Source organism: Phragmites australis, chromosome 2 (genome assembly GCF_958298935.1).
Source record: "Phragmites australis chromosome 2, lpPhrAust1.1, whole genome shotgun sequence".
Classification (NCBI taxonomy): Eukaryota; Viridiplantae; Streptophyta; class Magnoliopsida; order Poales; family Poaceae; genus Phragmites; species Phragmites australis.
Genome location: NC_084922.1, coordinates 40,158,837 through 40,172,208, shown reverse-complemented (window position 1 = coordinate 40,172,208; position 13,372 = coordinate 40,158,837). Strand labels below are relative to the sequence as shown.

The following is a 13,372-nucleotide window of genomic DNA, read 5'->3' as shown; positions in this document are numbered from 1 at the left end:
CACAGACATGTCTTCATGACGAGCTACCCGAGGGTATTCCTCGCACATCTTGCACCCAGATGAAAAAAAGGGTGATCCATTTGTGTTTCGTATGATGTAGCTCGTCGCAGTTTCTTTGTTAGTATATACCAAATGTGGCCATGTTAACCTGGTTTGGTGAGCATAGGGTAGAATCATGGTAACAAATACTCCCTCCTGTCGAAAATACTACGTTTTGGTCGTGATAAGACCTGCTATGTATACATTGGCCCCTATTTTCTATATAATGTATTTATAAAATTCATATGTTATCATCATGTTTTCAAACTTAATATTTCAGAAGTTCTTAATAGTTAAAAGTTCTAATTTGTCCAAAATATTAAGTATTTATGACCGGTAGAGGAGTAAGTTCTACTAATACAGAGTATGGGTTCTACTAAAAACCGTTCTCACATGTTTCTCCAGTCTCAAAAGGATCCAGATTAACATAACTAACGAAGGACGTCTGCTTTCATTATACCCTAACAAAAAACAACTTACTAACTATATTATAATAAAACTTGCATAAAAGTGTGTGTAAGCAAAACCTTCACAAAATTATACTATCAACACGGCCACTTGAAGAACAAGAGCAAGGAAATTAGTAACTAACCAGACACGCTTGAGAAAATCGCCGGGAGCATTATAACAGAAAATAGTTGTGCTGGTTTCTAAATCATGGAATTTCAGATCTGCATCACATGGACAGCCAAGAAATCACTTGCCTTCTTGGATGAAATGTACAGGTTACAGACCTAGTAGATAGGCAAATACCTCTTGGACAATTGGTACATCAACCTCTGCTCTCCAACAGGAGAGAAAAAAAAAGGGATGGGACAAGAAGGTGAGATCACCAAAATTTAGATCACCTCCTTGCAAAACCACTGGCACAAAAATCTATCCTAACTCTGCTATCTAAAAAGCAGAATACAATGCAGTATTGGTCCACCACATGTTGATTTTGGTGGGACCAAACTACCAGCACCGAGACTTCTTGGAAGACTCTTGTCGGACAGCATATTCCGAATCTGAAACATCTGCCGATCATGACCTTGTAGCCTCTTCAGTTCTGTCGGATCAGAACATAACACAGATCCTCTCCATTTGGCAATCTTACAAAGGCAAACCATCTCTTAAGTCCTCGATTCAATAATCTCCAACGTCCTCATCAAGTTTGACATTCAGCAATGGAAACAAATATTTCTGGTAATCCTGTTTGACTCAGATTTCTGCTGAAAAAACAGTTCTTGGTCCAAATCCAGCATTTCTTGGTTCTGCATCTGTATTTCCAAACTATTCCTTAGCTGCTTTTGTAGAAATTTATGACAACATGATGTTGATAAAACATCATGATGTGCAGAACAATTCTGCATATTCAAAGACGAGGACAAACATCATGATGTTTTACAATTCTGCATATTCAAAGACGAGGACAAACATCCTCCTCCACACGCTGTCTTGGCAAGGGAGTAACCCAACGTCATGTTATCATACCATGAATTCAACTGCGAGGAACAGATCAAAATTTCACAAGGCATATTTTGTGGTCCATGGAAGGCCAAGCCACTCATGCTGCTATATATACCGACTCTCAGCTAAAAAAGGAACGGGCTAAAGATTGATGCTCCTTGCTTAACTGATCAAACCATTCAGAAATCTGACTCGCTTGCAGGACAAAGGGACCTGAGAATGGTCTACTTTGTGCAGCAACAATTTTGTCGAATGGCAGCGGAAGGAGGCTAAGCAATGCACCAATGGCAGAAAACTGAACAGCTACACTCTTTGATTTTGTAAAAGCTGTCCCTATTAACAATGATAACTTGTTCCTCAGCTCACTAACTGCTCTCTGCTCATAACCAACATCATCAGCGAAGAACCTATAAAATGGGACATAAGAAATTGTCAAAAATGATATCAACATAAACCAGCAGATTATATGCATTTGGAAAAAAATAACAAATACAAGTAGGAACAAAATATATGCTTGGGACTCGCATGAAAATACATATAAAACTGTAACTTCATATCAGAATTGTGCGCGTCTGTATGTGTGCTTGATCCTTATAGAGGAGATGGCAGAAGAGATGATAAGACTGGAGATCTAACATATCAGATTTTGAGGAATGGGAGAAAAACGGATTGACGGATGCACCTAGATACTGAGATCAGAGACATCTAGATTTTTCTCTTTGCCCATAACAGACGCAACCTTACAAGTGAAAGCGTTAGTGTGAAAAAAAAATCCCGGGATAATGTGACCCAAATAAATCATTTGAGAGGAAATTCCCAAGGATACCACTGCCATAGACATTTTTTTATCTTTAACCACTGGGGAGTAAGTTCTCAAATGATACCACAGCTAAACTACGTTCTAATCCGTACATCAGCCTGCACAGTGGTATAACTGGGTACAATGACCCAACCAGCTGCCATGTAAAGCTGCATGCATAAGATCACTACTGAAATCTTGTTAGGAGTTTCCATTAAAGTATTTGATTGGTGATTAAGCTAATACAATTTTCCCTTATCAGAAAAACACCAGTTCAACAAATCAGGGGCATCAGATTCAGGTCCATCCAGAAACACCATCCAGGTATGTACACCACGGGGTTGCAATACAAGACATGCACCTTGAGAATTCTAATGATGGTGAAAAGTGTTAAGTATATCAAGGCCCATATTCTAGGCCCATGTGCTCTCTATATACACACACATCAACCATAATGGATGATTATCTTCCCAAATCCCCATGGTTAGTAACAAAAAGAAGAAAAGCAGACAAAATAATTCAACACAAGACATTACTCCCTCCATTTCAAAATATAGGGTGTATTAGGAGTGGTCACAATAACTAAGGAGTGTATAAACCAAGGGAAGGAGGAGAAAATGACCAAGCTGCCCTTAAATACATTGGAACCATGAGAGAGAATAGTTAGTGAGCGCATGTAAGTGAGGACAAAGAAGGCAAAACATCAATAAATTCACATGCACGCCTTATATTTTTGAAAGATGGAGAAAACTATATGCCTTATAAAAAGAAATGGAAGGAGTACATAGAATGGAGGGAGTACATATGTCTCTTATAAAAAAATGGAGGGAGTACATAGAATGTTAACGCAATGTACCTTCCAAGTTGGTTGACAAGTACTAACAGAGCAGCTGAATACTCCTCACACGTACACGATTCCAATATCTCCAGAAGACGGACAACGACATTGTTGTATGTCCACTCGCAGCTCTAAAAACGAACGCAAAATAATCAGTCAATACTGGAACAGATTACATAAAAAGTTTAACCATAAATATCAGAACAAAATTTAGCGCATATTATTGATAATAGGAATTGCTTTGAGTTTCACAAAAACAAATATCACACTGCTCGAAATAGCAATTCAATTGTCAAATGATTCTTGATTCTGGATTGACAAGGGAACAGTAGGCATAGATGATGGTAATGTTCAACATGCAAAAATTCCAGATTGGTTAAAACTAATGGCTTAGCTGAATTTATCGGTGAATATGTTATCTAGTACATCAAAATATATTGCCCGTTGGTTGACATTGTATGCATGTTTTGATACTTGGAAAAAGATGCTATCAAGGAGAACTGAAATCAAATAAAGATCACAAGATGCTCATACCATATAGATCCCAAAGAGCTCGAGCAAAGAAATTAGCTCGGTGAAGTAGCACAAGTCAATCCCTGCAGGATTATGACTATCCTCAGCAAGTTTTCCTTGCTTGAAAATATTGCAAGATTCACCACAGTTGATCTCCAGTCCACTCGATCCCAATTGAGAACTGCACCTTGCCATAGTTGAGTTGGCATGATTGCTCCACAGCAGAGAACATAAACCTAGCTCATCCAGTAGAGAAGAGATAAAACCATCTATGGAAATCGTATCCACATCAAACAGGCAATGTGCACAGGATGGTAACGTTGTTGGCCTATTTTTCTGAATATATGATGACACAAGGCACATAGAAGTGTCTTTCCTCTCAATAAGCAGGACAACCAAACGTATAGCTGTCATGAGAAAGTTGCAACTCTTTGGAAAGAGAAAATTATCACCACACACAGAACCAAAGACATGGAGAGCGAAGAGAGTCCAAGAAAGATTACTTTTACCCATCTGAAGAACTTTGTACGAAACCTCTAAAACAATATCCGCTCTCTCCACTTCCACACATATTGAAGCCAACAGAATGCAAGCAGAGATAAACTGTTCTATCGTTGCGGGTTTAGTAGATAATTGTATGTCAGCTCCATCTAGATTATGATACTTGCTTGCGTCAGGAACCTTCTGTCCCATTTTCTCGCACACCACAACTTCTTTGTTCACGAGAAAATCCTCAATTAAGGAGACAAGAACATCCAGCTGATCTTTTTTCAGACAGGTCCACCTTGTTTCCATATAAGACTTCACTGCAAGCAAGTTAGTGTATTGAAATTATAATTCAGAAGTTACATATGATACTCTGATCCACAGTTGACTCAACGCAACCATAATAATTTCATACTCTTAATAGCATGGTCAAAGCACAGAGTAAGTAGCAACATTAATGTTTTACACAAAAGCGCATTGTGTAGTTCTTATGGTAAAAGGCAAAGGTTAAAAGCATTGCATTCCCCAGTGCATGCAACGAAGCAAATCTGAACTGTACCACATCAACAATAAAATGATGTAACCACTTGACAAGGAAAATAGACCTTTGCAGAACAGTGGCAACATCAAGTGTCACGCCCTCTCTCCATGTCAGCTCCCCCCCCCCCCCCCCGCGAATCCCCTCTCTCCATCTACAAAGGCCCCGTCCGTTTGAACCCCGTCATCCCCGCGCGCAATTAAGGAAGGAGGCCACGATAGATGGTAACTGATGCCCGTATTGAAGACCGCAATCACCAGGAATCAAATTCGCGAAGGATTGATGACGGGAAAGAGGAAACAAAACCCCAATTTCCGCCGCTGCGTTAAGACCTGAGCCGGCCAAATTGATTCCCCTATTAACCCTCGATCGAGCCTCCCTTTGCCACACCGCACTTAAGCCTCTGCTTTCCGTCGAGCTTGAGCTAACCGAGAGTTATCGCGCCGTTGGTGGATTCCTTCCTCACCCCGCCACCATCGTCGTGCGCCCGCAAGCCTCCCCGATGCCGTTCGAGCCTACAACGGTGTTCACCATCAGCATCTCTTCGTAATCCGCCATTCGCCGTTGAGTTTCCGCCACCGCACTGAGCTCTCTTCATCGCCGAGCCTCCGCCGTCGCTGAACCTCTTCGGTTCGTCGTTTTTAGCCGTTTAAAAAAACGTTTAGCCATAGTTTTCGCGTTGTTTCTCCGATTTGGGCGGTTCTTGCGCCCAAATCATCCTAAATTTGTGTTGTAGCTTATTCTAGCTTGTGTTTATTGTGTTTGTTTTGTTTAGTGCTTGTTCTTAGTGTTGTTTGTTTTGTTCGCGTGTAGAGGAGTTTGTCCTGGAGGCGTTTGACAACATCCAAGATCAAGACTTTGGTGACTTTGAACAACACTTCAGAGAAGACAAGTGTCCTTGAATATCTTGCGCCTATTTTTATAAAAGTTCTGTTTTACAACTTGCATGATGGTCAAATGTAATACCCCATGGTTAGGGTTTAATAGTTTTCCCCTATTTTCCTTAAGCCGTTATCATGTTTTGGGTATATCATGCTTAGTGCGGCTTACTCATGGGTAGAATAAGCAAATGATGTTTTTGTTTAATAATGTGAATCATGATGAAAACTTTGGTAAAAATGCTTGGACTTTGAAAGTAGGATCTGGGAAAATTTGGCATGATGGTTGATCTGTGGATGTGTTCCAGACAAGAATGTTGGCTTTGTCGGATATCGGTTATCTCCCTGTGTTAATTGATAACGGTCTTGCCCAAACCATATTAAGGACCGGTTCGTAGAGTGACCACATATGAAAACAGTACAACCACAAGCCTGGTATGGGACGGACCTAGCCGAGTAATTCGTTATCCTCTCAGCATGGTGAAGATCATTTGGTGGTACGGGGATGGAAGTGTGTACTTCTTGGAACCGCAAAGCGCAAGAGGGGGCCTCTGGAGTGGAGCGTGTACTCCCACATGGAACCTTAACGGGTTAATACGTGCTGAGAGGGGCGTTGAAAAGACTTTTCAGTGGATTCCTAGCGCACACCTCGAAAGTGTGCAAGAGTCACCCGTCGTCCAACACGTACTCGACAAAACAGGAAGACACATCTTGTGGGTAAATTGTACAACCGATGCAGAGTGAAAACTGATATATCAACCGTACTCACGATCATGAAAGGCAGACACCTCACATGATTAGTCAGGTGTTTCCGGGTTAGTTTTGGGTTGGATCTGGTGGATCACAGTGGTGGGAACCATAGTCGCCGAAGTCAGGGTCGATGGCGCGACCCACGACCCCGAATCACCATCGTGACGCCTTGGATCGCTGCCGGGACGTCACCCCACCGGCGCACCATCATGCGGAGCCGCACCCATCTGACGGAGTTGAGGACAGTGGCCTCTGTGCCACCCTCTCTCGCACCCCCGTGTCGGAGTGGTCCGCTCCGTCACCGTGCCGTCACGCGGAGCCGCACCCATCCGACGGAGTTGAGGATGGGGCCTCCGCGCCACCCTTGCCCGCACCCCCGCATTTGTTACCGTACCCGCGCAGCTACGCCGTCATGTGGGAGAGAGAGGAAGGAGGGGAGCGGACGCAAGTGTGGGAACGCGAGTTGGATTGAAGAGGCTAGAACTGTCCATGCTGGTGATAATTCACGCGAGTTGGAACACAGAACGTGGGGCCCCAAAAATGCCCATCGTTTACCTTACAAGGTTTCTGTTGGGCTGAATTTTGGAATAAGGTGGGGGGAGGGAGGGAGAGAGAAAATGCTATCGACCCGAATTATCTAAGGCCACGTTCTGTGTTCCAAACTAGAGTCCCGAAGAGGTATACCTCTGTCGCACCGCAAATTTCTCGGATGTCGTCCCGTGTCCCTCGACCCTGTTCCTCAACACGGTTGTCCCGGAGTTCTGGTGACTATGGTGGGAACTGTGATTCAAGTTAGCTTTGTTTAGAGGTGGTTGGAACCTCGCTTGTGGACCAAGGTGGTTGGAACCTCGGCTCACGTCTTAAGAATATTTCACCTAGTAAATAAGTTGCCTTTATAAAAGTTTGACTAAAAAATGGCATTGATGCAAATAAACCCATAAGTTAAGCCTATCTTGATTTTTAGCCCTCATATCATACTTTCTCACACTTGCTGAGTATTCAATATACTCACGCTTTCTCTCTCCCAACCTTTTGTTGCTACTCAGAAGGTGAAGAATTCGAGGATTTCCCGGAAGATGGAGCTGAGTTCTAAGCAGGCAACTTTTCGGTCAATTGCCTGTGGAGTTAGATTTTGTATTGAGTTTATTTCCGCCGCTTTATAATTTTCTTTTAGACCCTTGGGTCGTTGATGTAATAAAGTAACGTTGTAATAATGGATATTATGTCTACTACTCACTTATGACGTCACTACATGTATGTAACTTGATCCTGACATACATGTAGTTTACATTCTATTTGGTCTTAAAACCGGGTGTGACATCTAGCAAGCATTCAAGCTAATGTTCAGAGAGTTTTACTACTACCCAAAAATAATGAGGAAATAAGCAGCTAACATATGAAAACATTTCAGAAATCATACCACTCGAGGAAAAAGCTGAGGCAAAATTTTCAGCCACAAAAGGTTTTGCTGTGAATCTGATATCCCACAACAAAAGGGAAAAGATCAGGGAAACCTTCTCTCTACAAAAGAAAGCAGTGAATTTAGTTTTACTGATAGATCGCAAGTGAAAACCAACAACAAAATTTGCTTGTGCCTGCTAAAATGGATATAAAAAACACAAGTTAAACAATTGCAAGCAAACTTACTCTGTAGGTAGCAACAGTTCAGTTGATACTCTTTCAAGTAACAGACCATCAATGGAAGCCTCCTTATAAAGCTTCCCAGCTTTAGAAGTCAAAGTCTCCCAATATCGAAATATGTTTACTATGTTGCCTCTTTTCATTCTCAAAAATCCAACTATGTGCATTGGAGTTTTTTCAGATCCACTATTATGCCTAAGCACACTATTTGAGTCCAAATTTATTGGCTTGGTCATTTTTGTTTTATTTGTCCCAACAACAGCTCGCAGTCCAGGATCTGATGATCTGTTTTTGTTAGGCACCACCTTGCACAAATGCCGTGAATGCAAAATGGAATCTGGATGACCACTGCAATTACTTCCTGACAACACTGGTGTACTGGTATTGCCTGACTCCTCAGCAGAAGATGCTACAGAAGTTCGGGCCTCATCCTTATGCAAAAGGCAGTCCAAAGAGGAATTAGTTGGCACGCCAACCGATTTGGTGCTACAAGAAACATTGACTATTGCATTGTATCTATCATTTGCACAAAGCTGTTTAACACTGTCACTACATTCAATTCTACTAGAGGTTGGATCAAGCTGGATACCCTTTTCAGTCATTTTCTGAATTGCAAGCTCTTTAACTTCCAACATTTTGGACCTCGTCCTGGAATCAATAGCATCAGGTCCTGAGGCGGGACAATCATTGAGGGTTTCATCACTCAAATTGTGAGGTTCTTCATATGTAGGCACTTTAATTCTGCGGGGTTGAATAATGGGCAGGTTTGGTGAATGAGGTCTCTCCATTGCCTTTCTGCACTTATCCTCATCTGCATCACTGTCCAAATTGAGCAACTTCAAGCAGCTTCCCCCTATCATTTTCTCAAAGCAGAGCAATGAAGCAAACTTGCTTACTACACAAGCATTTCCTCCGCCAGGAGAAGGCACTTTAGCAGTGCAACCAAAGGGAGGAGCTTTATCAGCGACAGCAAGATATTTCCTCCTGTGATTTTCCATGTCATCTTCAGTCACACACATCATGATGTTATTCTTATTTCCTTGCTGCAGACCTGAACGATCATCATTGAATGCCAAAACTTCATTCGAAGTGGCAGCGCGGGCCTTCGATTCCAAATGCAGCAAATCATGTTTAGAGGAAAGACAAACATCGGATTCAAGAGGCTTTGTGGTCCTTTTTCTCTTCCTATCACCACCGAGTATTTTATCTGTAGCTTCTGTACCACCAGGAAAGGATGATTTCAATGCTTCTAGAGACAATGCTCTATCATCTTGCCTCGTTGTGTCATTACTATCTTTACGGGGCAGCTCGGGAACAACTGAATTCTGTTTTTTCCTGATATCTGTTGATGAGGATACAAATAGGCTATCCTTACCCTGTGAGCCCATGAACTTTTCATCAGATATGGATGTGGGACATGAAGATCTGTGGAGACTTTTTGACTTTGTTCTGAGAGAGCTACCAAGAGGAGGCCCTAGTTCAGAACTAGTACCTGATATTGGTCTTGTGCAGCTTTCTCTTGGTAACTGATACGAAGTGTATTCTCTTGGGATAGAAGAGCCGAATGGAACCATCCCAGACTGCAACCCAAAATATGGGCCAGCCACTGGATCATTAGGAAGCAGCTTCTGTTCAAAGCCACGTATCTCTGGATGTTGTTGCAACTGCAAATATGACAACGTGGGTAATTACATCAGTCTGTATAGATAGGGGGGGAAAGGTCTAAATGAACTTGAAAAGCATAGGCAACATAACAGCAGCCAGATAAAAGCATATTTGTCATATTTATACAACGCATAATTTGTGAATTATAACTGCTTATTGATAACTGCTCCTCTATAATGATCTAATATAGGGAAAATCATGTTTTAACATTACGTGGCTTCTATATAATTTGCATGATCATTAAATAAAGGATATATTGGTTTGAGCCAGACATTACATTCACAAATAACATCAATACAACAACAAACAACAACAACAAAACATTTGTCCCAAGCAAGTTGGGATAGGCTAGAGATGAAACCCACAAGAACTAAAAAGATGATGAGAAAATAATAATGATAATAAAGGTACTAGTAATAGTAAAATAACATCAATAAAGATGAAAAATATATTTGGCGTGACAAGTAACCCAAGGGCTAAGGATATAGCTGAGGATTTTCCCCCTGATACAGGCATACAGCAACCGACACACTAAGGATACTCTCTGTCCCACAACATTTGTCCGTTTTCTTGAGGATTGTCATGTCACCGTCTACGTTGCATTAACATACAATGCAGTTAAAAATACTTTCACAAATAAAGGTTTTATAGTATTAATCTAAAAGGCTTTATGGAATTTGATGAAGAAAATTAAGACTTGTACACCGTGACATGTCCAAAATGGCATAAACTTGTAACAAACATGTACTCAAAGCACATGTGAATCTGCATCCTATAAATATTAGCTTCCAGCATTTTTTACTTTGAAGAAATGAAAATTCACAAAAGGCGTTATTTCAGAAAAGGAATGAGTGTCCCCTACTCCCCTATATCAAGTATTCTTTTAGCATTATAAGAAAGTTCATGAAAAATTCCATATTACATAGTGGGTGAAGAAAAATTCATTGTTTCTATAAGTATGACAGAATTATTATTAGCTATTACCAGGATATTTTAAGCATGTTCTAATTTTAACCAAATTTACCTTTATGATTACAGGTGATGATAGTAATAAGAAGCATCCAGGATACAGACCTCTGTTAAGACATGAATACCTTCAACACCACCAGCAAGATGGTCATCGAGAATGTTAAATCGGCTCAGTAGCTGCATCCAGTCTTGTTTTAAGCACTGAAACTCTCTTCTTATTATAGCATTTTTTGCTTTATCTAGCTTTGACACATTTTTCACATGCTTTAATTGCTCTTTCTTCAGCTTAAGCTTCTCTTTGAGAAGCTTTACATTTGCACTTTCGGAAGATCTATCATGTTGCCACCCATATTTGCCGGAAGATCTGTCATTTGATTTCCTCTGTAAATATTCACTCTGCTTTCTCTCCTCTTCCAACTTTTGGAGCAGATGGTCTGCTCGTTTTTTCTCTTCTATTGTATTCTTTATTTCAACTTGAATGCTAGTTCGTAAATCCTCATTAAGTTTCTTCTGCTCCTCTAACTTTGCAAACAAATTGTCAGCACGGCTCTTCTCTTCCGTTACTGTTTTTCTCTCAACTTCAATTAGTGCTTTGCTCTTTTCAGCTAATGATTTCTCTGAATCAGCACGTTTCTTTTCTCTGGCTACCTTCTGCTTCTCTGTTTCAACCCTTTTAACCGCCTCCTCTGTTTTTTGAATCTGAGCAGCCAGCTGTGCTCTAACTTCGTTTACTTCACCCCTCAACCTTTCACACGATGCTCTCCAATCATTGGCTACTTTCCTTTCTGTATCAGCAACCCTTCTATACTCTTCAGACTTATTTGTTTCCGACTTCAATATCTTTTGCATTTCTAAAGTCTTGCCCTTTTTTTCTTCAGCTTTTTTCTTCTCTGAAGTAATCTTCTTCCTTTCTTCTCCTAACACCTGTTTGAGCTTTCTATTTTCTTCCTCCAATTCAGATATGCGTAAAACTTCATTATCATTTTTGCACATATTTTGTGTTTGTTGCAGAGTTGAGTTCTGCACCTTCAATTCAATTATCTCCTTCTCCAGTAGATCTCTGGCATCAGACTCAGTTTCCCTAGCTGCTTCCGCTGAATCACCACGGAGACGTTCCTGCTTGCACACTGTTCATCGCAAAAAGCAGAGATAACAAAAAATTAGAAGCATGATACACATAAGAAATGGTTTGAAGATGCACGATACACATAACTGTTCATCAGGAATTACATATGCTTCAGGTTAGTGACATTAATATCAAGTGTTTTAAAGTGTGATATGGTCAAGGATAATACAGTGCATGGGGGATTATTGATGTTAACGATTATAAGAAGCATTAAAGAGAAGCCATACATGAGGTTAACGAGTATGAGAAGCATTAAAGAGAAATTAGACATACTTTGAAAGACTCATCTTCTCTGTGATAGGCACCTTCTGTTAAATTCCTGCTAGCATGCTACTAACATGCTATGAAATTAGAATTTAGAACATTAGATACTTCATAGCAGTACTTTTGTAAAAGAAAGAAAAAGGTTTGCTTTCTTTAGATGCAGAGAAGATTTTGTGTGCAATCCTGGACCTACATATGAACTGTGTTACGGCCAGACTATTTGCCTTTGTGCATACATCACAACAATCAACAGTTTAACTAAACAAAATGCTGGACCATATTCATTGAAAGATAATGCATGCCAACTAAAAGCATGTGCACTGTCTCTGGATACTCCCACCTTAGGTGATATCCTCATTCTATTTGTAACTAGAATCCAGGCGATCTCCTCATTCTATTTCTAACTAGAATCGAAATGCAGAAAAAAACGAAAGAAACACACAACAAAAAACAAAATCAGGGAACACTCTAGGGGGGGTGGGCGGCTAGGTACCTTTGCTGAGCTCCGAGTTCTCCTTCTGCAGCTTCTCGTTCTCGCTCTGCAGGAGCTTCACCGCCTCCCGCAGCGCCGTCCGGCTCGTCTCCAACTTCTGGAACTTCTTCCACAGCTGCGGAACCCCTCAAAATAAAACCAAAAAATCACATCACGAACCAAATGCGCGCAAGAACGAAACAGGATGCGGCGTGAGGGTAAGAACGGAAAGGGGTCGGTTACCTTTGCGCAGCACGGGTTGGGGCCGCCTACACCGGCGGCGGCGGAGGAGGAGGCGGGCAGGGGATCCCGCGTGGAGTCGGGCTCCGGCGGCTCCGCCGCCATGGCCTGGCGGCGAGATTCCGGTGGAGGGGAGGGTTTAGGGTTTGAGCGGAGCGGTGCGGTGCAGGCGAGGGCGGTGCGATTGGCTGCGGAGGCAGTGGAGCCCGAAGGTTCAGCTAGCCGTAGCCGACCTCGGGCTTGTTTCCAGAAGCGAGTGCGTGGGCCGACTTCGAGCCCACGTCAACCAGGCTGTCCGGCCAGCCCGAATTTGACACGTCGAACGTCATGTTTGTTTTTTTATTTTAATTATGGATTATAGATTTAAAAGTAAAAACACAAATAAACTGTCACAATCTAAAAGTTGATTCTCACAATTCATAAATTAAATTATACTATAAAATCTCACAATTTATAATCTATTGAGAAATAACTTCTTCACACTATTTAGATTGTGATAATCCACAGTAAAAATAGACATGGTCTAAGCTTCCCTACGCTAAACCATTTCATGGCGCGAAAAAAAAGAGTGTGAAAGTGTAACAACAGAAAATTAGTAAAACAATGGGTAAACACAGTTGGTGAGGATCTAACCTGACTCGCCCATAAGACTAACAGTGGGTTCAAATCCCACGCAAATCCACACAAACCATTCTACTAAAGCAT

General features: G+C 41.4%; 1 protein-coding gene across 2 annotated transcripts; it reads right to left on the bottom strand.

The window, feature by feature from the left end:
• Window positions 1-722: 722 nt before the first annotated feature.
• Window positions 723-12,872, bottom strand: LOC133908835 (uncharacterized). 2 transcript variants are annotated; one of them, XM_062351009.1, is made up of 8 exons: window positions 12,671-12,872; window positions 12,449-12,563; window positions 10,671-11,692; window positions 7,938-9,595; window positions 7,711-7,811; window positions 3,660-4,444; window positions 3,144-3,256; window positions 723-1,895 (listed from the first exon to the last, which is right to left on the bottom strand). In XM_062351009.1, the coding sequence occupies exons 1-8, from the start codon at window positions 12,770-12,772 to the stop codon at window positions 1,610-1,612; spliced, it is 4,182 nt and encodes a 1,393-aa protein (XP_062206993.1). In that variant the 5' UTR covers window positions 12,773-12,872; the 3' UTR covers window positions 723-1,609. The 2 variants fall into 2 exon arrangements, with proteins under 2 accessions (XP_062206993.1, XP_062206994.1); XM_062351010.1 differs by lacking the exon at window positions 12,671-12,872 and adding an exon at window positions 11,965-12,032.
• Between the last annotated feature and the right edge of the window lie 500 nt (window positions 12,873-13,372).

What these genes read in the sequence shown, in the direction of transcription:
- LOC133908835 (XM_062351009.1), bottom strand. Translation starts at nt 12,772, where the DNA reads ATGGCGGCGGAGCCGCCGGAGCCCGACTCCACGCGGGATCCCCTGCCC. An exon ending in GAACTCGGAGCTCAGCAAAG is followed by an intron (nt 11,693 to 12,448) that starts GTACCTAGCCGC and finishes TGCGATGAACAG; the next exon opens with TGTGCAAGCAGGAACGTCTC. An exon ending in CTCAGCTTTTTCCTCGAGTG is followed by an intron (nt 4,445 to 7,710) that starts GTATGATTTCTG and finishes ACTTGCTTGCAG; the next exon opens with TGAAGTCTTATATGGAAACA.